Below are 23,757 nucleotides of genomic sequence, written 5' to 3'. Positions count from 1 at the left end.
CGCCCCGCCGCAGCCTCCCGCCTCAGGTGCGCGGCGGGCAGCGGCTCCTCACCTGCGCTGCCGCCGCTGCTGCCGCCGCCGCCCCCGCGCCGCGGCGGCCGCTGCCAGGGCCGGGCTAGAGCCGCGCAGCAGCAGCACCGCTGCCTCTCCTCCGCCGCGGCTCCCCTCAGGCACCATCGCAGTGGGTCGGGACCGGGACCGGGACCGGGACCGGGACCGGGACCGGGACGGGCTGCGGCGCCGCCGCCTCCTCCCCTCAGCCGCGCGGCTGCGGCTGCCATGGAAATCACAACCACGCCCTGATTGGTCGCGGGCCTCGATGTGTCGCGGGACGCGGTTGGGTCGGGGCTGAAGATTGACAACGGAGGGAGGGGCGGGGCCGTTAACCCCTGCGGGCGCGGCGGGAAACAGCTGGAGCGCGCAGCTGGAGCGGGGGGGGGGCGCACAGCTGGGCGGCGGCGCCACGTGAGCATCTGGCGGAGCCCACGTGCACCAGCGCCTGCACAGCTGGGCCAGGCAGATGTTTGTAGCCGGGAACAGCTGGATTTTGTCACCGCTCGCTCCACGACAGCACGCTGCCGCTGCGAAAGAAGAAAGGTAAAGGCTCGAACTGTAGGAATGTTTTAACGAGAAAACGCTTTTCCCGAATGCTGCCCGCTGGTTTGGGGTTTCAGAGGTCGGTCTTGCGGTCGAAACCATCCAAAACGCGCCGTCCTGTTGTCCTGGGCAAACGGGTTTTAAGGGCAGCGCTGCCGATGTCCGATAAATTGAGAAAAGCTACAGTTAAACATTTTGATAGACACGAGGCAGGACGGCAGGGAGTACCGCCTGGTTCGGAGCTCAGGTGTCCTCTGGCGTCACACACCTGTTTTGCGGCAGCGGCGAAGCACAAGCCATGTGCCCGCCACGTGTGTAGCTGTGGAAACATCTGGAATAGCATCAGGCTGGAGCACAAGCTCGAGCCCAAACAGGCTGCTGGCACATCGCGCAACTCCTCTGATCCACAGCTGGGTGAAGCGGCCAGGCGAGGAGCGAGGATGATTTGCACCAGCACTTTGCCCCTGGAGGTGTAGCTATACGAGAAGACTCATCTATAGATTAACTCACCTCTAACAAAGACTGGCCTTAGGCCAGCCTAACCGCTTCCTTCTCAGGGCTCTGTGCAGAAAGACAGCTTTTATCCCTAAAGAGCGGGAAAGCAGGTTGAATTTGACTTGTTAACATTAACATAGTAATACAAAAAGGCTGAATCAAACTGAAAACATATTTTTTTCTTTACATACAGGAGCTCTGGCCCAGCTGCCATCACCATATGCAGACAAACACCCTGTGGAAAAGTCAGTGCTGCTGCAGGGTCATATCAAAGGGAACAATCCCATGGGACAGTCCCCAAATTTGTGTTGCTTGCCAAATGGGGAAAAAAAAACCCCAACCAAACAGCTAAAGGGATTTAACATGATGCCAGCCCAAAATTCAGTCCAGGAAAAGCCGCCTCTGCAATGAGCACTGGTAATCGACACTCACCCCTGCTCATCCCTCTGCTCCCCAAACCCTTCTGCGGCTGTGGCATCCCCTCTGCCGTCATTGCAGCGGGGCACGGGGGCTGGCAGCTAACGAGAGCCACCGCCGATTTGGTGCCACCGGACTCGGTGAGGGCTCAGCTGGCCGGGGACACCAGGACTGGGAGACAGCACCAGCAGCGAGACCTTGGTATAAAAAGGATGGAAACCACTGTGTGGGAGAACATCCCCTTTTAATCCTGAAAGCCCTAAAATCAGGTCTGCCTCACTGTCCCGTCTCCCGGAGAGATGGTACAAATCCTGCACGGCTGGGGAGATAACCAGCCAGGCTCTGCCGTCATCCCAGCCTCACGAGATGCGGAGTGACGGTGCCTGAGCTGAGCGATACTGTCAGGATGAAAGAATTAATCACAGCCCATTACTTCGTGTCTCATAGCCCTTGCAAAGCGCTTATCATAAAACTTTTACGAGCCTGTCAGGACACGGTTTCCACCGATACCGATGAGCCAACGCTCGCTGCCGGCGCTGCCCGCGGAGCCGATACGGATGAGCGCTTGTTCTGCCTCCTGCTTCACCTAGGTGACGGAGAGGCATCGCTATCGAGAGGGATGAACGCGGTACGGCTCATGCATGTTTTATTTGTTAAGAAAATTAAGCGAAGGCAGCCATGTGAGCGGATACCTATGTTCAGGACAGTGACAAGTATTTTCATGGCGGGAAAAAGCTCTGCTCTGTAAGGACTGAGTTTCAAGAGTACTTGACGCCCATAAGGCTTTCAGACATGCTCAGGGAGCTGCTGGGCACATAGAGAAACCAGCAACTCCTTTCAGGTGGTAAAATTCCTCTCAGTTTTCTTTTCTCTGACAGCTATTGATGAGGGATAAATGCCATTTGCTCCCAAATGCAGCTGGATTTGAACTAACGATTTAAAGATGAAACGGTCTGTATCCTGTTTCCAGTAAGTTTGCCTCAATCCATTAAACAGCACTTTTCAGATCGTTTTATTGGTTTTTCTTTTATGGCTTTAACTGTGACTCACACAGATAGTCCCTTTTAAAGGCTTCCAATCTGTGGCAATCAAACAGTGCCTCCAGGGGGGAAAAATGCCGTTCTCTGAGGGAAAGGGGAAAAGCACGACACTGCTGTACAAAGCAGATGGAGCTACTGTACGTAGCGGGTGCCCCATGCTGGGCCCTTCTTTAATCAGCGCTCATCCGGGAGCCACAGATCAAATAACCCATCAAATATTGCATCATGCAAAGTCTCGGTACAGATAGAGCTTAACAACTCGGCCGTGAAGTTGCTGTTTCCGATGGATAAACACTACGAGAAGCGATAGCACTTTAATTGCTCATCATTTGACAGTTGCATTGGCTCTTCCTTGTTGGCTTGTTCCTGGTTTGTTCCTTGAAGCTCGGATATAATTCCTCCTTGCCGGGGGCTCAGCCGCACGCACGGGATGAAGGATGAGCCCAGGAGCGAAGCTCCAGCCCGGGGCAGGGTGAGCGGGGCTGGTGCTGTGGGGCCACAGCTCGGGGTTTGCTGAGCTCCAAGAGAAACTGAAGCGGGTCCCGGTGGCTGTGCCTGCTTTGTGCCCGGTTTTCCCTCGGCGGTGGCACAGCTTACGGTTGCTCCCACGCTTTAAGTTCTAGCAGTGTCACACGGCGTGTCTGGGACCGCTGGCGGGAGACTAGTCACCGTAGTGACTTTCAGCTTTCCTGAAAGCTGGTGCTATTTAGGAACCTACATTTTTCCACTTTATCTCCAAATGTGAGCCACAACATAAACCAAATCACTGCTTTGGCAGAGACCAGCTGGACGTTGTTGCCTGGAGGGACCGAGCCCGGTGGCTGCATCCCTGTCCCCTCCACCGGGTCGGGTCTGGGGCACATCAGGGCTCCGGGGCACACTGGAGGAGCCAGGAACCGTCCTGCGCAGCCTCAGGCGATGCAAACTGATGGATTTTGCTGCCTTATGCTCACACCAAGGCCTGCCTGGTGAGCGGCATCTTTCCTACCGCATCACACCAGTTGCTGGGCCAGCGCGCAAGCGAGCGAAGTCCCCAGCAACGCTGCCCTGACCTCTGCTAGCTGGAGGTCTGGCACATTCAGAGACAAAATTAGGTCTTTTTTTTTTTTTTCTTTCCCTGGACTTCCAATACAATGCTTTTGCTGATACCAACTCCACTCCAAAAGTATTCCTGAATTCAATTCAGTGTGGCGTTTAAAAGCAAGAGAAAGCTTGCTAGTCCAGATAGCCTGGCCCTCATCCAGGAGTATTTTACCTTAATTCCACCTTCCCAATCCTAAAAATGCAAAGAATTTCCCTCTGGCTCTGCCCAGCTCATTCCCCTGGCCCAGAGCAAGGAGAGCTGCACTTGCTGGCTTAGGCATGTTCTTGCCAGAACTGTTAAATATTATTCTTTTTTCCTCGAATGCCTGAGCAGCAGTTGCACAACCCGGCTTTTCGCTGGCTGTCTCTCACGGGGAGGATTTCTCCTTTGCTGAGAGGAGGGTTGGTGCTTGTGGCTTTCATCCCCATGCTCACTAAAGGGGGTTTTGAAACCAGGGCTATGAGAGGCTCAGCTTTCGCTTCTGCCTTGACAAATCTCCCTGTTACCTCCGTTATAGAAGGTTATGTATAGATAGATCCATTATAGAAGGAGCTGAGGGAACAGGAGTTTGGAGAAGGATACTGATATGATAAAGCACAAAGAAACTCGGATGGATTTCAGCTTATCCTGTGCATCTGGGAAATTCATTTGGCCTTTAGGTAGCAGTAATTCAGAAATCCCAAGCCCCGTGTGTGCCTGTGCTGTCTCGCAGCCCAGAGCACGGCCGGGCATCCTTCCTCCCTCAAGCAACCCCACTTAAGTGCTCGGTTGGCTCTGTGTCAAAGACCTGCCTAAGTCAATCCTGTTATCTCTGCCTTTATGAATACGAACAAACCGCCCTCTGACTACGGCAAAAACGATGGACTTAACACCTTACTGACAAAGTAAACCGCCAGCAGTTAAACCAGCACAGACTTCAAGCCCTCGGCGGGTGCCTTGGCCAGGGGACGGCCATGGGGCAGCATCCCTCTCCTCATCCCGGCCTCTGAGATGCCCTAAATTTATCTTGGGCTGAGGGTTATTCCAGACCCCAGAAGCAGGGGCAAGGGACGGGAATTCCCCGCTCCTGGCTGCACATCACGGCGGGATGAGGAGCAACGGGGGCAGCTGGCACCCAGCACCGCAGATGGATCCCAGCGGTGTCTGTAAGTGCGGACGGAGCCAAAAAAACCCAGCCTGGACATTCGGGGAAAACTTACGATCCCCGGAGGAGGAGAACACCCAAAGATTGTGTTCATGAACCTCTGAGTTTAGGAAAAACAGGCCCCACAAGACATTAAGTCGATGACATTCCTCTGCATCCCCTCCCAGCAGGAGAATAAGATGTTTGTGCTGAATAGATGTTTCTGCACCCAGAATCATGCCTTGCACTGAACGCCGTCTGTCTTATGAGCAGAGCAAACCTGTCAGCTGCAAACCCAGCGAGGATGCTGTTTAACTTGGAAGGATGCTAATGTCTCTCTCTACATTTCCCAGAGGCATGCTCATTTTTATTGCTTTTCTCTGCTACCGATATTATTTTTCTGGCCTGGCTGCCTCACGTATCGATCATGCTGGCAGTGCAAATTTTGCCCTTGGAAGTGCAAAGTTTGCCCCGGGGGATGCCGGGGCAGAGGTGATGCATGCACCGCTGGGCTGGGGCACCGCTGGGCGTTTTTGATAGCCGTACAATTTGCGTTTCACAGCCAAAGCCAGCAAAACAAAGCCCTGGGAATCACTGAGGGACCAGAAAAGTGCCATTCTCGGTGTTTGCCTGCAAAAAGTCTCAGCTGCCAGCACAGGGATCCACTTAACCTGCACACACAGCATCATCCTTGTGCGTAACCTGAAAGCATCACTCCTCTACCTCCAGCTTTGCCCTAGGTTCACGGGCAGTGATCCCCTCGGGTCTCGCAGGGCATGGCCTCATCCTGCTCTTCAAAACCCCTCTCACCCATCCCACGTTGCGGCTGCATCTACCTGCCAGGAAAGGTATCCTCAGCCCGAAAAAAAGAAAAGCTCAGCTCTCTCCCCGCTACCCGACGTCCCGCGGGAGGGCAAAGCGTGACACGTCGGATCCCGTCACACATGGAACACGCTTTGCACCGGCTCAGACCGCTGCTGGAGGTCCAGGCTGGGGGTCTGGGCATGGCTGCTGAGCCAAACCCTCCCGGCTCAAACCACCCGGGGGCTGCAGCCCCAAGAAACCCACGTCCCCGCCAGCTCCAGCCCCAGCTTTGACCCCTGATTTCCCCAATCCCGGCAGGGATTGCCGAGCAGGGATGGCTTTTCTGCTGCAAGCACCGTTTCAGGAGGATTTAAACGGAGATTATTGAAGTCGGGAGAACACGGACTTTTCTTTAGGTAGGTGCAACCTGACCTTAACCCGCTTGCGGCTCAGAGAGGAACGAGGCGGTTTCTGCTCCAACCCCATAAAGCAGCTCTTTGTGATAAATAGCTCCATATTCCCCCGTCTCTGTCTGATCTTGTGTCTGCTGCTTTATAAATGTGACAGCTGAGAACTGATCTTTCCACGTGCCTGGAGAAATAATTATGGCGCTAGGAATATCTCCGTGCAGTCCTCATCCCTGTTCTCGCAGGCAAGGCGTTTTAGGCATCAGATGTATTTATTTCCCAGGGAGATTTTTTCCCCAGCTGTAGGAGCCTCTGGAGGTGCAGAGTCCTCGGGTTTTTCCAGCCGGTAGGCAGTTCTAGCCATCCAATAAATATAGAAGTAGCTGTTTTTCCAGTCACAGTGAAGGAGTGAATACTCTCCTCTTTTACATTTATAGCCATCTTCCTGTGTTCTTGGCTTGCAGACAGCTGCCTATGTGGCACGACGGACGTGTGCAGGCGGAGCGCTTGTCTCCAGCACGGGAACATCCGAGAACAAGCCATTGCCTAATTCCTTCCCCTTCTTTAGGTTTCCCTAAAAAAAAAAAAAAAATTTAAAAAATCTGATATCGTGGAGACTGGCTAAGCTGGAGCTCTTGTAAAATCTCCTATGACCACTACCACGCTGCTGAAGGTGTTTGCTTCGAGTGATGTGCGATGCTCTCGGCTGTTTTGGCCGAGCTGCCCTGCATGGCTGGTCACGGAGGCAGGGAGCAAAGCACCGGGCTTTCCTCCGTCAGCGAGGAGCGATGTTCCTCAGAGCTCCCTTGCACCCACACAGCCCGTCCTCAGCACATTCGTTCATCACATCCACGGGTGTCTGCCTGGGAAAGCGCCGGCGGCAGCACGCCAACCCTTAACAGAAGAGGGATAAGCTATTTCTTGTGGGACTTGTCCCGTGAAGTTTAAATGGCTGAAAATGCCTGGCGGTTTGCAGGATTAAGTCCTGAGTTTGTAAAGCAATAGCACGTGTGGTACCCACTTAATGAGCTAAATATCCATTAGCTTATTTATAATGCCGGTGATACAAGAAATAATCTCATCTGTGTCTGGAAAACAGCGCAAGGAGGTGAAAGAACAGCTCACGAACCCAGGCATCTAAAAAAAAAACCCACAAAAAAACCCACTGCCAAAGACGCAGAGCTCTGCTTGCATCGGATCAAAGGCTTTCAAACCCTCTGGTTGTGACGGTGGCAGTGAGACATCAGTGAAATCCTCTCGGCCGCACACACCGTGCCCGGGCAGTTGGCTACGGTCCGTGCGTTGAGTTTCTCCGGAGCAGGACGGCCAGTTTGGCTGGTCTTGCAGGACTTGGCTCTTGCAACCACAGCAGTTCTGAAAATAAAAATAGCCCGTTGTCTAAATACGTTGGCATCTCTATCACGTGCAAGGCGCGGGCGTTTTGAAAGCAGTGACTGTACAATGAGTGCCCAGCCGGTCCATCACTCGTCCCTTCATTAGCTGGCCAGCTTGCAAGGAGCTATAGAAGTGTAAACAATTTTAAAATTATATAGAGCTCTGAAGGAACACCGTTACTGCTGCTAATGAAATCATACATGGTGCAGCCCTTTTCCCTGAGTTTCTTACAAGTGGTGTTAAAATTCACACTATTAAAGATGAGACAAGACAGAGTTTAAATCCCATCCCCACCATGGTTTCTTGTTCCAGACTTGCAGCATTTTCATCATCCCCTGCCTCCTTTATGGTTGAGCTTGACTTGTCAGCTAAAAGAAACTGAGTTAAACCCTAATTCTCCCTCCACGGGGGCTGCCATGCAGCCCCGCTGCTCTCAGGCTCATCACCAGCAAGCGTCGGTTCAGGGATTGGAGTTTGGCACCTTTCCCGGGGGGGAGAGGAGGAGGGTAATGCAATGCCCTAAAAAGAAAATAAATAAAATCCCATTGTTTTGGGGGACAGGCTCATTTGCTGGATCCAGCACCCTACCCTGGCAGTGGTTTTCCCTGTTTGCAGTGGCTGAACGGCTCAGCCCAGGATGTTGCTTGAAAAACCCTGGTTTAGACCCATTTTTTATTCCCAAGGCCGTATCATCAGGTCTTGAGCGAGGCACGTTGTGAAACGGGTGAAGCCTGAGCCCCCGGGCCAAAGTCTGGGAGAACAGTAAACAGGGGAGGGAGGAGCGGTACCTTCTGCAGAGCTCCCTCTTCTTGTTTGGTTTCCATCAATCATTTATTTTTACGGTGGCCTTTCGAAATGGGAACGCGGCATTTAATGCTTTCTCTGGGCTCGCTGAGACGCTGCTGGGTTTGCTACAGGGAGGGAAACAGCCTAAATTGAAAATAGAGGAGGGACCTTTGTTAGAGAGGTGATGGGAGCGGTGAGACCCAGGCGGAGAGAACATGAGGGTGTGAAGACGGCTGAAATCTGCACCCACCAAAAATGGCCTATATGAAACTATGAATTCACTGTAGACAAGCTACAAAATCCAGACCTCCTTCCTCCCCGACCCGGCTCTAACCACCGGATAATATCCCCCTCAACTATAAAACAGATGTTAAATTAAAAATGCAGTGCAGAGAAGAATAAAATGCACGAAAGACATCATCTACTGAAGCTCTGCCCCTTTATGCGAAAAACCTGAGGCACAAAAAGAAACCATCTCTTTTTTTTTTCCTAAAACCAAAATTGCACCACCAGAGGCAAATAATGAACCCATCTTCCCGCAATAGTACATCTGAATCAATAAAAGAGACTAGCCATCGATACGCCAATTTTCCAGACTGCAATGGAGAGAGAGGGAACAGAAATGGCAAAATCAGAACTGGCTCAGCCCATCCTGCACCCAACACCCCCCACACGGCTTCTCCGTGATTTCCAAATACACGCACATAAATAGAGGATTTACAGTGAATGCTAAATGCCGTTTGACCTATTGCCACAGAAACCTGCCGAATTCTGTAGGTGCGTTCCCTAATATTAGCTTCTACACAGTCTTTCGCATTCAATCCTACAGGAATATTCTATTTCTTTTCTTCCTAAAGAAAAAACGAGACTTTCTCTGCCAGAAACTCCCCAGCCAACATGCTGCTGACGCTTGTAGAACGAAATAAGAAACTTTCTTCACTCGTGTGGCCAGCAAGAAGCTTTTGCCCTTAGATCAGGGCTTTTGATTCCAAATACTTGGGGTTCCTTTGGGCAGAAATCCCTGCCTTGCTCTGCAGACAGCCTCTGACTAACCCGAGACGGATGGAAAGCAGTTGGTTTGGGGTGGGTTGTTTGGTTGGGGGTTTTTTTTTTTTTGTGGACACATCCACAGCTTATTGCACAGACTTGCTGAGAGCCAGCAAGGACGACAGTAACAAACCATCAGGGACCCAGATCTGCAACGTGCCACCTCCAATGGGCCGTGCCCGTATGAACGTGGTCCCCGTGCCGGCCTGGGGCGAAAGGCAGCTCTCTCCCCCCGCCGCCCCCCGCAGCAGCAATACGCAGTCCCGTTTATCTGCACGGAGACCCAATGGCATGCCCTGGGCAAGGACGTGAGAAACTCATCCTGCTTTGCCTAAAATGCATTTATATATGTATATAATGCATATCCGTACACCGGAAGAGGTTCCGCAGGGAATCATAGAAACATAGAATCGTTTAGGTTGGAAAAGACCTTTAAGATCGTCGAGTCCAACCGTCAACCCAACACCACCATGCCCATTAAAACATGTCCTGAAGTGCCACATCTACACATTTTTTGAACACCTCCAGGGATGGTGACTCCATCACTTCCCTGGGCAGCCTGTTCCAATGCCTGACAACCCTTTCAGTAAGGAAATTTTTCCTAATATCCAATCTAAACCTCCCCTGGCGCAACTTGAGGCCACTTCCTCTCATCCTATCACTAGTTACTTGATAGAAGATAGAAGTGGTGATGGCACCAAACCTGTCAGAGTTCAAGGAGCATCTCAACGATGCGCTTAGTCACATGGTTAGTTTTAGGTAGGCTTGCCAGGAGCAGGGAGTTGGACTCGATGATCCTTTTGGGTCCCTTCCAGCTTGAGATATACTATGATTCTATATACACATACATATTTTTATATATACGAATTTCTGCCCCAGTCCATGGTTTTGGTGGAGTGCCCTTGGCTGGCTGCCAGGCACCCACCCAGCCGCTCTCTCACTCCCCTCCTCAACAGGACTGGGAAGAATATAAGATGAAAACAAAAAAGCTCATGGGTCAAGATAAAGACAGGAGATGCCCCACGGCCACCAAACCACCGCTCCGGCAGCTGGAGGAGTGCCCAGCCATGGCACAGGGGGACGCAGCCCCTCCGCCACCCGCGTTGCCCCACAATTTGAATTTCCAAAATTGTCTGACAAGTGCCTTTTACCAGCACAGCATCGATGCAAACCAGCCAGGACGCAAGCAAAGCAGTGCTGCTATTTCTCCTCCAATGACTAAGAAAATGTGACTATGTGATCAACCCTCATGAATGCATTTGGGGAAGCCTGCCAGTGTCTGCATTTGATTTCTTGCCTAAACTCCAGCCAGCTTAATGCAACATCAGCTTGGAAGCCATAAAACACGAGACAAACAATGTAAATCAATGCGACCAGCAAAATTTAACAGGAAACAGGCTGTGCTCTTTCTTTTCTGGGTCAGAGAGCAGCTGGCCGGCGCAGCGACAATTACCTCCGAAAGTCCTTGCACCCATTTGCTTATTTGCAAGCAGGGAAAAAAGGGAGCTGAAAGCTGATTTCGTGTCATGTGGGGTTTGGTATAAATCAACTGTATATGACTTAAAATTGGACAAAAGACAGAAAAGTCACAAAAAGAGACAGATTAAATACTATTAAACTAAAAGACTGGAGAAAAAACAAGTAGCAGGATGAAACTGATATCTGGAGATGTTGGGATTTACTGCTTATCTAAGGACTGGCAGCAAGGGCAGCGGTGTGCATCGCCGCAGCAGTAAATGTCTGTACCGTGGAGCTACAAATAACTGCACTTAACACCTCTTTGGGGTATTTTAAGGCAGACAACAAGGCTGGCAGAAAGCTCAGTGTCACTTTTCCCTCCAGCAGATACGTTCTCACCCCAGCCACGGTCAGTGCTACGCTGGAGGATCTCAGCCGCGCTCACCGATGGTGCCCAGTGCATCGCTCCCGCGGGGCTGCAAGTGATACCAGAGATAAAGCCGAAACACGGCGCTGGGAAGGCTGGGAACCAAGCGCCGAGCTTGCAGGAGGACACGACTTAAGACAGCCGTTGGGGTCAGCTCACAAATCGCCCGGCTACTATAATCCCTCTCACAGGCCAATCAAAGTCCGCTAAAATCCATTTCCATTCATTTTCCCCCCCGCTCTATTCCCCTTATAGAGCTGCTGCAAAACCCCGGCAGCAGCGCCCGCTCAGCGCCGCGTGTCCCCGCAGGATCACTCCGTGATAACGCTGCTAACGCCGTCACATCTCCAAAACTGCAAACCCAAATGGGGTTTCGCCAAAACCAGCCACTGCCCCAGGTTTGACCCACCTCATGGAGGAGCATCCCGCTCACCCCCAACCCGAGCGACGCAACCCCCAACTCACGGCGCTGCTGAATTTCACCTTTTTAGACTTAAATAGAGGATTCTGGTCCCCATCAGCAGTGCTGAGTGGCAGTGAGTGCCAGCTCCGGGCAGACCCCGACCTTCCCACCGCAGCCACTGACTGCCGAAGGGATCACCGATATTTGAAGAAAGGCTCGGCCCGGAGCTGGAGCCTGATTTCGGGCAGATGGGGAGGATCTCTGCAAGTCGAGAGGCGGCTCAGGACACACATCGGGTCTTTGGTGATCTCTTCCCACCAGCTGCTATTTCTTCCCCACCTGCTTTTATAGGAGCCTGATAGCTCCCATTGGCTCGAGGCACGCTTATTTTAGTGACTACTATGACCCATTTAAATTGCGTTAAATAATTTCTCAGTTCATTGTCCTGCAGAGATTAGTTACGTATAAGCATATTTTAATGATTAACTATTGAGCTCTGCTGAGGCCCCGGCAAAAAACGCAGAATCCCCAGCCTCCCTCCGTCTCTCCCTCCCCTCCCGCCAGCTCCCTGCTTCATCCCCACTCTCACAATATTGATGGTTTTCCTCGGAGCCGCTGCTCCTGGCCTGATCCAACCAGCTCAGCTGGCACTGGAGGGAAGGCTCCAGCTCCCGGAGCTGCAGAACAGCTGGGAAAAAGGCTACAAAAAGCTCAAAACCCAGAGTCCAAAGAGGAAGAAGCAACATTTGGAGGTTTAAGCGTGAAGAAGCAGCGTTTGTAGAGTCAGTCATAGGTTTTTGGGGTGAATCGCAGGCTTTCTCGGTGCGTTGGAACCCAGCGAGATGCTGCGGGCAGTGAAGTGACCTGGGACAGGTGCAGGATTGGTGCAAAACCTGCCCCGCACGGGGCTGATGCCAGCTGCGGTCCTTGCCCCGGGCATTTCTTCCCCAACACACGGCTGCGGGGCCGGGGCTCCAGCAGCATCCCATCTCATCCCACTAAACCTGGTGGTTTCCAAGCTGGGGCAGCAACGATCCCGCTGCGGGCACGTGGCACGGATGGGGACAACCCCGGCGCTGTGCAGGGATGAGTTACACGTGGACGCCCTCCAGCTTTTTGGAGCACGAGGAGCATTTTAGGGCCAATTCCCAGAGCGATACCCGTGGCGTTCGAGACGCCTTCTCCGGTTGCTTCAACCGCTGGGGTCTCGCCCGAGGCGGTGACCCACGGGCAGGGGGGTCCCGTCCCACTCGGAGCAGCCCCACAGGACTGGGAAAGAGGCAACTTCCCGCTGAGCCCACGCCTGGGAGCGGGACGTCGCACAGGAAAAGGGAAAATGTTTAAATTGGCCTGAAGCAACCCGTTTCCACCCCCGGCCCGCTCAGGGATGCTGCGGCGTGGGCAGCTGAAAGCAGCAGCGTTTGGGGGGTTTTATGGGCTTTACTGGGCGATGCAGGAGCAAACCTGCTGGGAGGAAGCAGTTGGATCCTGTTAGGTTTTGAGTGGGTGTTTTCGGCGCTTCCTTTTCCTTCCCTCCCGGCCGCTGCACCCCGGGGAAGCCTTCGTGCTGCCTTGCCGCGGTGTTTTCTAAGAAAATTGATGAACAACGCAAAAGGGGGAAAAAAAAAACAAACCAACCCAAACCACCAAACCTTTGCAGATGAATTTGAAGAGTATAAAAAAAAAGCAATCGTGTCTTGAAATGATATGCAGCAGATTGAAATTTCATGCTGCAGCCGGTGAGGCTGGGAAGGGGTTGGACTAGAGCCGGCCTGGGATGGGGGAACAGGGCTCAGCCGAGCGCCCGGGAAGGCAAGTCCCGTTGCGGTGGCACCAACCGCTTTCCCCATGGGACAAGGGACACCGGGTGCCCATTGCATCGGGATGAGGACTGGGATGCCACTTGCAGAGGCATCAAGGTGCTTGTCCTGCACTTTTCCCCCAAACCCCACCTGCTTTCAGCCCACCCGCGGCATTTCAGAGCTCACCACGTATTGCTGTGTATCGCTGTCCTGTCCCGGGACAGTCAGATAACTGAACACATCTAATTAACAAAAAAAATAGCAATTTGAATCAGGCGACAAGCCCTTTCAGCCCAGTGCAAGAGCAGATGCTAGAACCACAGCTGCCGATAAAAGACCCCGGGTTCATCCCGGCTGATACCCTCCCTCCTTGACAGGCAGCACGCGGAGCAAAAAACTTGAGGGTCCTTTTAGGCCTGGCAAAAATATCTCTAGTCCAACAGAGCACATTTTTAAAGCCTTTAGAATGTCTCCAGGGGTTCACTTTCACTATATATATAAATATATGCATATCTAAAGTGTGGGAAGAGCTGGGAGAGCAACCCCCACATGCTCACCACTGAGCTGGATAATTTCAACAGCTCAAGACTTTCTATTTTTGGATGCCTTTTTCTTGACGGTGTCTGGTCTGTAACAAAAGGGATTTGCTCCCCGAACCGACATCCTGCGACAGAGGAGCCCGGCCGCCCCGAGGCAGCCGCACAGTTTTGGTGCAGAGGAGCGAAGGGCGAGCGCTTGGGGTGGTTTATCCCGGAGGAGTCCCGAGGGCTTGTGGCTGGGCAGAGCTCTCCTTGGCCAGAGCACAGCCTGGGCAGCGGGGGTAAACTCGGGTTTAACGTGCCCTTCTCTGCCCCCCCCCCCGATGCTTTGCAGACCCCGCAGCCCATCGCCGGGGGAACAGGTTGGGTTCATCGAGGCATCGGCCGCTCAGGGGATGGCTGACCTCATCTGGTACCCTGACCCCATCACGGAAACCTCTGGGCTAGCAAATCTCTGGGTAAACCTTTACTCTTAATTTCACATAAGCACCGCAGGGGTCAGAGACTGAGGCCAGCACAGAGCCCAGTGGGAAACCGCTCCTCCGCCGGCTCCTCCACTGTGAGAGCACGGCAGAGCAAACGCTCCAGAGGACCTGCAAAAACGCTCCGAGCTCCAGGAGCAGCAGCCGACGTGTATTTTAATTCCGTATCTTTTAAGAGGAAAAAGCCAGCCAGTGCATAAAAAGCAAACCCAGCAGGAGGAATTGCCCTGTTGCAGAAACACAAACATACCAGGTCCCCGACGTGCTGCAGCAACCCAACGCCGACGAGAGCAGCAGCAAAGACACCTGGTTACTCGTTTCCAGCTGGGACTGATGATTTGAGCTCATCCCTGTTCCCCCTGTGCTGATATCCCAGGTTAAAGCCCCACCGCTGCCCTGGCTCACGTTAGACATTTACCACCCTGCAGCCACATCTGGCTGGGAAGCGATGGGGCATCCATGATTTTTTGGGGTGACACGTAGAGGGCTTTTCACGAAAACAGCTGGGTTTGGTGGGTTTTTTCTTCTTCCCTTTTTTTTTTTTTTCCTAAAAACGAACAGCGAAGTTTCTGCCCCATAAAAGAAAAGGGCTGGGCGATTCCCACCAGCTTCTCTCTCGCAGCTCAGCAGGACACCGAGCGGGACCCCAGCGGGGCCAAGCACTAATTGCACTAACGGGCGGTGAAGCTGCCCATTAGAAGGAGGACAAGCGGTGGGATTCACAAACGAGGGCTTTAAACCCCAGCGGCACAGCGAGCCCTCGCACTCGGTGCCGAAGCTCATCCGAAGTGACCGAAGGCACCGGTGCCACCGCTGCCATCCTCCTGCACCCAGGCGCTGCCTCGCCAGCCACCTCCAGCACCGGCTGGGTGCTCCCGTGAAGCGTCACCCATCTGCCTCCCCAGGCTGGACGTAGCACAGCTGCTGGTGAGAGCCGTTCGGAGGATGCTTTTTAATCCCCCGTGTACCGGCCAGTGCAGCCACAGCTCCCGTCGGGCACTCAGCCGCGGCGGGACCGTCTGCAGCATCCCCGAGCCCTCCCTGCAGCTCCCTTCCCAGTTTCGCTATTTGCATCAAGTCCTTCCCAATGATTTTTTGGCTTTCCCATCTCTTTTCAGATGTTCTCTCGCCCTGTTTGGCTCGTTCTCAGGCCAGCTTTATTTTAATTATCTTTAAAGTTTAACAGCATCTCAGCTACCTTTGATGGTTGCTTTTATAAACACTGAAGTTAATAAAATAAAGATCCTTAATACAGAGGGAAATTAATTTAAGCAACATGTGCGGGGAGACTCTTGCTCGTGGCAAGCAAAAGTTCTTGGGGCTTAAATGTTTCCTAAGTGCTTGCTGCATTTTAGTTGTGCTTTGGCTGCAGCTCTGATTTTTTCAGCACAAGCATTTCTTTTTGCTCAATAAAAACTTTGCAGCAGGATTTCTTTCTGTGGGAACAGAAAATATTTTCTCTGTCAACGTCTTGGGCAGCTCCAACCTAAACAACGCTGCCATCAACTCCCTCCAGGATGCTGGCTGGATCCCAAACTGGGCCTCCATAGCAGCCCTTTGGAAAGGGGGCTAACACGACCTGCCTCTCTCCGGGAAGGTTATAAAATATCACTTGTAGTTTTAAAGGGTACTTTGGGCTTCTTTAGAGAATTCCCTGGGCTTGTCGGGGGGCGAAGGGGGGGTTGGATGCATCCAAGCTGCTGTTGAAATATTTTAAGGAGTTTTAACAGCCCAAGGACAACCAGTTCCCTGCCTGCCTTGCCCCAAACCCCTTCCCCTTTTACAGGATCTCACCCAGGAACAGGGATCCCCATCCCTGATCTCAGTACGGCATTGGGAACGTTGGGTTATCAAGCTGGTGGTGAGGAACCAGTGTCCTCAGGGCAGGATCGCACTGCCCAGATGAAGACATCGCTCTCCCAGGCAAGGAAGAGATACGATGCTCATTTTGGTACTCACTGCTCATTCATCTCTTGGTGGCTTGCCAGCTGCCTACCCCGCTCTTCCCATGTCCCCAACATCAGCTCTACCACTGCGGTCACTTTGGGACACAAATTGGGTCTTCCCTACCAACACCAACACCTCACTGATGCAGAAAGGCTGGTTTTGGTGTCCCCGAGTCACCCTTTGCAAACTCTCTTGCTGGGATGACACCAAGTGCCGCCCTCTCCACATTTTCCTTGAGTCACGGGATGCTCCTGCACGTGTTGCTGTCATGCCACTGAAATCAGGAGAGCAACGTCCATGCGTGCCAGCTCAGGATATGCTCCCACAATTGCATTTTAAGCACAAGAGGAACCTGTGTAATTTAGGTTTCCTGCATAAACGTGACCCTCTGATTGCCATTAAATAAATTAAATGAACTGCTTCTTGAGAAAGCATGACTTTCCCCTGCTGAAGGGGACGCGGCCACCAGCCCCGCGATGCCGACATGCCAGCGCTTGGCAGCCCACCCGCAGGGGAACGCTTTCCTTCGGCTTCATGGCTCAGCCCCATCCTCAGACTTGATCTTGTGCCCAATTCAAGAGCACAGATGTTTTCATTAGAAAGTCATTTCATCACACAGTTCAGCTCCCCGTTACCTCTGCCACAAGCGATGGGAACGATGTGCGGCGCATGCAGGACATGCCTTCACGGTGGGGTAATTCCCAGGGGCGCAAGGCTGTGATGTCTGGCAACTCCTCGCCCTGTGAAATTCCTAACTCGACTCCCTGTAACGAACGACCTCCAAGCGTTCACCGCGGATATCCAAGTACGCGGTCGCGTCGGGACTGCCGCGGGAAGGGGACAGCCCCGGCTGGGAGCAGAGCCCGCGAGCAGGACAGACACCCAGAAGGACAGGACCGCGGTCACAGCAGCACCGCTGCGGGTGCAGCCGCCCCGGCAGCGCATCATGGACACCCACACGCCGGTCTCAAAGCGCGGGGAAAGCCGAGGGCTGCAGCCTCCTCATCAGCTCCTAGTTGTTAGTACAAAAGGCTCCTCTTTTATCCGTCAGGATGCACAAAAACGTTACAAAGCTCTTGGGCAGCGCTCCTGGTGTCAGGCTCGCTGCAAGCCCAGCCGATCGCTCACCTCGGGGTCCCGAGAGCTTTGGGGTGAAAAATAATGGCCTTTGGCCAAAGAAGAAATCAAGGCAGAGAGAAGAGAAACGACTTCTCCGAGGCCACAGGCCTGTAGCAGAGCTGGCATTTGCTGATTGAGTCCAGCTCCAAAGGCACTACGCTAAATCTCCTCTCCTTTTGCTGATCGGGTGCTGGTGGAGACCCAACGGAAAGCTCTCGAGGTGGCAAACGCCGACCCTGCGACGCAATCCCCTCCCCACCTGCACCTCGCGACCCAGCGCTGCTCCACGCAGCCATCCACGGGCATCTCCCATTGCCAGGACAGCTCCCACGCCGGCTCCCTGCTCCGCATCTTCCATCCCGGCGCTGCTCATCTGCGGGAATGGAAATAAATCTCTAAGGACAAAGAACTGACCTCCGGGAACCGCAGGAGCTGAGTATTAGTGCCTGCCTGGTCACTGTGTCATCCTAAAAGGACAATAGTTGTCACTCAGATTTAAATGTAAGGCTTTATTTTTGTGGGTCAGAGCATGAAGAAGCAGCTGCTGCTGCCTGCTGGGTGGTTAACTTGTGATCATCGCCTGCCTGCGCTGGAGAGGAGTCAACTGAGATATTTCCATGAGTCCTCCTCCATTCCCAGGAACATTTCATAACCACAGATGTTTTTATCAGTGAGGCAAAGCTCATGGGGCGAGACGCTATCTGTTATTTAGACCAACTGGGTACACTTGCAAAAACCCCAAGTTTTCAGGCACACAATATCATCTTCATGCTCCTTCTGCAGTACATCTTTTGAAACACCCTGGCATCCCCTTTGCTCTGGGAGCTGGTACCAGGAACAGGCTGGAAAAGGGCTGTTATGGGTAGCAGATGGAAAATGAAGAAAAAAAAGTGGGAAAAGCCCCAGCTCAGCCAGGCCGAGGTGCACACAGGCTCCCCCGACTCCCCTTCCCCCTGCCAAAGCCCAAAGCGTTTCAGAAGTCACTTGGACAACAAGCAGTAGCTCCCAGTTGAGACTGACGCTTTTGAAGCCTGTGTCCAAACACAGGGAAGCAGATTTCATGCCTAGGAAGCGAAGCATTTTCCGGGAATCAGAACATGCCGTTCGCAAGTTGTCGTGGCAAAAAGCTGCCACCCCAGGGAGGCAAAGGCAATAAAAAGTTTAGTCATAGAAAATGCAAGACAGAAAAATTTGATCCAGAACAATCCCACTTTGGGTTGGGTTAATTCACCCCTGGCTTGACTCAGAGGGGCCGAGCACAGCCAGCATGAGTGAGTGAATGGTTCTGTATTTCGGGCCAAATTTAAGGCAGTGGACAGGATTAATTTGGCCCGTGGAGTAACATTAAGCAAAACTCAAGAGAAAATGGTGATTAAGATCACACTGAAACACCATCTTATCCCAGCAGCATCCCGGGACACATCTTTCATACCAAAGGAGCCTCTTTTGGAACAGACTCAACTCACTGTCGTAGCTGCAATGTGCAGGACACGCTGCTAATGCCCAGCAACTTCATAAACTCCGATTTCAGGCTCAAGCAACTGATGAAACCACTGGCAAAATCCTGCTGCGATCCTTGCAAGGCCGTCCCCTTCTCTCTGTCAACATCCCAGAAATAAAGCATTTGCACTGTGCCAGAGCCCCAGGCACCCACTTGCAAAGGGGCCACGCTGCACCAGGCATGGACGGAAAGGTGGAGAAGGGAGAAAAACCCTCAGTCTGCTGCGTCTCAGCTCTTAACGAGAGCAGCCTTTGCCTCTGCGCTGAGCGAGCAAGCGAAAACATCCCGAGTCCGCAGCGGGCGGAAGGGAAAGCAGACTGACAGAAACACTGAGGTCGGACGGGAGCTCTGGAGATCACCTAGTCCAACTCCCCCGCTCAAGCAGGGTCAACCAGGTCTTCCCCCTTCAACTATCGGTTGGGAGAAACACACGTTTCCCACAGGACAAAGTACGGATTAGGCAGCCTGCAGCTCACCCCGCTCCCTCCGAGCGCAGCCTCCAAGACATCTCTGGGACCAGCAGGAATTTGCTCCAGGACACACACTGACTTCGGTCTGCAACAACTAAGCTGTGTTCTAGTTAAACTTCTTGACTTTATTTCTTCTTAGGTATGACAGTTTCAAAAATACGTCCAGTTTGATTGTTCTTCATGTGTCAGGGCTCTGCTAGGATTACAGCAGCTGCAGACGTCCACCCCTGACGCTGTATCGTGATGTGACTGGTTAATTATTTTAGGGCATGATTCTCTACCGGTGTAAATCGGCCCGGTTTGGTTGACTTCAAAAGCAATAGCTTGTCTATGACTGGTGGAGATGCTAGTAAATAAAAAGTTACCTACAGAATTGTTTATGACAGGACCTTTTCAAAAATACTTGCATAAACACTTTTAAACCTAAGACACTGTAGATGTTATTTAACCCTTTCAGCACACCAACGCATTAGGCTTGAAAGCCATTTCAATGTTCTACTACAATGTTGTTTAAAGACATGCTTCAGAAGAAAACCTGCCCAAAAGAAAACCTGCTTCAGAAGAAAAGCAAAACTCCCAAATTTTGGGGTTTGCTTTTTCCAATTAAGACTACACACCTTTGTCTAGTAAATATGCCACACAAATACAGACAGACAAAATGCATTTTGCTCCCTGCAAGAAAAGGAGAGCTTGTAAAATTCTGCATTTCAGTGGTGGGTAACAGCCTTACACACAGCCCTGGCACGGCGTGACCACCACCAAAGCTGCTCAGCTCCTCGGTAGGGATTTCCTGTATCTTCTACAAAATTCCCTGCGGATGTCCATTTCCAGTATACCCATTTCCCTTTCCCAGCACCAGAGCACAGCCAGGTAGGAGCGGCATAAAACAAAGCTTCTTGCTAATAAAACTTTTCCAGCGAGGACTGCCAAACAACCCTAAGGAGAGCTGTCCTTCTTGGGCTTGAATTTATGAAAAGAGAAGCTACGACACCTCACAAACAGCTTGAAACCTCAGGTAAATTCTGGCAGCTTGTTCCCCCTTTCTCCCAGACCAGCGCCGAGGGCACAAGGGCTGCCATAACCACAGCTGTCAATCTGCCAAGACCCAAACACGCGATACAAAATAAAAGTGAGGAACACACAAGAAATGAGAAAGCTAAAAATAATACGAACTTCTTAAATATTCAGAAAGCGCTGAGTACTCTGCCCTTTTCTTCTCAAAACTACAGACTGAGCTTTTAAGTGCCCAATACGCACGTACGCTTTCTTGCACCCACGACGCATCAGAGGGCCACTCTCTTCACGCCGTCTTCTCTCCTTCAAAAGAGCTAGCAGGGTACATTTACTGTGTTAGGTAACGGATTAGTTAAGAAAACAGAAAGCAGCCTTGGGAGACAGGCCGATGTTTTATGGAATATATAGGACACTGGAAAAATGGTATCACGTAAGCAAGATGACATTTGCTTTCCATAAACCATTTCTGAGTCTCGGGTTTCCAAAGAACACACCCGAGAGTAAACACCATAACGTGAAACTTGCTCTCAGAGCCAGAGTAATTCCTCACCTGTACTTACATAGTCAGAGAGCACAGACAGTAGATTTAAAAATGATTTCTTGATGTAATGCAGATGTCAAAATCCCAGATCCCTTCAAATGTTACTTAGTACTGCATTTTTAGGGAAATTATAGTTTATGTATCTTAATTGAGACTGAAAAAGCTATCCATGCATTTGCACAAGTTTAATATATGTATCCATCTGGGATTGATTTTGATAAAAAGGTTAAATACAATAGCAAGTGAACAAGTTCTTGTATCTTGTACAACAGAAGACAACATGGATGCTGGCAAAAATCCATTACGATAACAAATCAGCAATTCCCAAGAGGGAACATCCAACTTCAGAGATCTGTTAAAATATTCTTGCTGGCTAAAGATACTTGCAATCTGGTTCCATCTGCTTTTCATAAGTTTAGAACATGCTTCAATAACTTAATTTTAGAAAAAGACAGATAAAAATGTAAACGCAGCCCAAGGCCACAGCATGTCAAACAACATCCATGACTGCTAAGAATAAAAATGCTCATTTTAAGATTAACTGCATGTCATTCTGTGATATGATCTACTTATCTCTTTTGTTTTGTTGCACATTTAGAGAGAAAAATATATATTGATGTATCACGAAAACCACCAAGGACTTTCCCCCTCTAATACTACACTTACCCAGTCAAAACCTACCTTTGGTCTCCAGCCTTGGAATGCATTTAATATTAGATAAATTATCTCTGAGAGATAACAAATATGTTTGCCAATAATTTCCTTTCCTCTCCAAACATCAAAGCAGCTTAAAATACCATGGAAATGCGTATCATAAATCCCCCACACACTGGAAGTTATCACTCCCTTTCATATAAGGCACAACTAAAGCTCAGAAAGCGTAAATTCTTTGCATAAACACACAAAATAAAACCATGACAGAAGCAGGGAAAAAAAAGTCAGATATTCTGATTCAAGGTCTTATATCTTGTCTGTAAGCCACAAAATTCCCAGGATGTACTTCAAACTTTATTTCTATTTCCAGTACGTTATAATAATTATAAAAGAATGGTCTGCAGTCATAGTATAAAACCAGTGCCATGTATAAGTCATGACTTTATGTATATATATGTAGAGATACAGAAATGATTTGTTATAATCATCAATGCTTTCAACATTAAATACTTGATCCTGAAATCTTTAATCAGACAAAAGCTCAGTACACAGAAAATTCTGCTTCAGCCAGGACTGATTCTCATTCTTCTGAACCAGATTAGGACTTCACTTCAGTGTTGACTCATTCATTTATTTCACGGTCGACCGCATGTTCACAAGACTGTGACTTGTCTATATATAAATATTGGAACAAACGTTCAAAGGGAAAATATACACCCCACGCCTAAATGTTCTTCTGTTTCTATTACTAAGAGCCTTGACAACATTTGAGTCCAGAGCCTCAACTGCTGTAAACTGGTCCAACTCAGCTGATTTCAGTAGCAATATGTTGATTTAGCTGATGATGTGGATCTCTCTTTTATCAAGTACAGACTGTCAGACACCCTTGAGAACAGTTACCCTACCAACAGATCCTCTCGCTTCCATGATGCCAACAGCCCACTTGAAATTGTCTGGGCAGATACCAAGCGGTTCTTATACATTACTCTATGTTCTGATCACCAGAACCAGCCCTTTTCACAAACAGCTCCAAAAGCTGACTTTGTATTGTAGACTGTATTCTGAAAACCAGTTGGGCAATTCAAAAGCATATGAAAGCAATTATAATTACAGTACTGCTGTGATAATTAAAATATTGCCAGCTGTATATAAGCCTCTTCAAATGTACAGCTGTTACATGGGTAATGGAAAAAATACAAAAGCTTCAGATTCTGTGCCCCATAATTTCTCAGACTGCGACATTACAAACTCAGTTACTACCATCCCTGTTTATGACAAAATGCCAAAACAATAGAGTCCTTTTCCATGCTGTCTTGTAAACAATTGGTTCCCTCATCACCTCCGAGTAATAAAAATTGTAACACGTTTTACAACGATGTCCAATACAAGATTAAACTGGTATCAAGTAAAAAAAACAGAAAAATATTAGTTGATTCTCTTCTGCTGAAATTGTTGCCAGCTTTGGCCCCGATGCCTCCTATGCTTGGTCACCTTTGTCTTCGGTTGCCATTGCCGAGTCCCTCTGTTGTTCTTCTGGATCCCCTGGAAGAATACTGGTGACTGTCTGGAGAAGTGACTCAATCTGCTCTTCTGTTAGCCTTTCCTCGCTTTCTTCTACCATCTGCAGGTCAAAAGATAATCTATTGTAATCATTAAATCCATACTTCCTTCCTCAGCTCCAAACAGAAGGACTCAACTAATTGGGAAATACTGTTCTCAATGGATGCAAGACATAGTCTGAGCTCATTACAAAAGCATTTTACAAAGCGGAACTCTTACAATATTTAAAAAAAGAAAGAAGAGCTCCATTGTTAAGCACTACAATTGGCACTCCATAATGAGATCCTGCTTTCTTTACAATGAGGAAAACAACACACTCAGAACAGGCTTCCCTCCCTGGTTTCTCCTAAAGCCTCTCTCAACCTACACATCAGTATCTTGAGCCAGGCTTTTTCATTTAGCTCACACACAGACCTACCTTCCAGACCTGTTTTCCTAAGTTCCTGTGCTTTCATGTGAGAACTGAAATGAGGTAACCTGAGAGTGATTACCTGAACCTTGGTATCTTATCCAGCACCTAGACTATAAGTAATCAGGCCATAAAAGAAACCACCTAATCCTACAGCAGCTATACTTCACTGGAATTTGCTTAGATTGTGAGATTCCTGAATATTAAGGCATATAAAAGCTCTGAGCAACACAAAA

The 23,757-nt window shown here is 50.4% G+C and overlaps 2 protein-coding genes and 1 long non-coding RNA gene across 5 annotated transcripts in view; 1 reads left to right on the top strand and 2 right to left on the bottom strand.

Moving 5' to 3' along the window:
• Window positions 1–11,818, bottom strand: part of TPST1 (tyrosylprotein sulfotransferase 1) — a 43,144-nt gene extending 31,326 nt beyond the window's left edge. The window contains exon 1 of one of the 2 annotated variants that reach the window (XM_030028173.2): window positions 11,564–11,818. The gene's annotated coding sequence lies outside the window, so the exon portion shown is untranslated. Of the gene's footprint in view, window positions 1–52; window positions 171–11,563 lie in introns of those variants that run through there. The other variant, XM_030028172.2, reaches the window with a different exon arrangement.
• On the top strand, window positions 77–2,521 carry LOC115347146. Of its 2 annotated transcripts, none has more exons than XR_003925390.2 (2): window positions 77–181; window positions 1,286–2,521. It is a non-coding gene; the product is annotated as an uncharacterized LOC115347146 (long non-coding RNA). The 2 variants fall into 2 exon arrangements; XR_003925389.1 differs by lacking the exon at window positions 77–181 and adding an exon at window positions 391–597.
• A 9,250-nt stretch (window positions 11,819–21,068) lies between the features above and the next one.
• The window catches only part of LOC115347143 (CGRP receptor component), a 33,914-nt gene continuing 31,225 nt past the window's right edge, over window positions 21,069–23,757 (bottom strand). The window contains exon 6 of the mRNA XM_030028181.1: window positions 21,069–23,173. Within this exon, the coding sequence (XP_029884041.1) occupies window positions 23,030–23,173 (144 nt within the window). The 3' untranslated portion in view covers window positions 21,069–23,029. The remainder of the gene's footprint in view (window positions 23,174–23,757) is intronic.

Source organism: Aquila chrysaetos, chromosome 10 (genome assembly GCF_900496995.4).
Source record: "Aquila chrysaetos chrysaetos chromosome 10, bAquChr1.4, whole genome shotgun sequence".
Classification (NCBI taxonomy): Eukaryota; Metazoa; Chordata; class Aves; order Accipitriformes; family Accipitridae; genus Aquila; species Aquila chrysaetos.
This window is presented reverse-complemented; position numbering and strand designations above follow the sequence as displayed.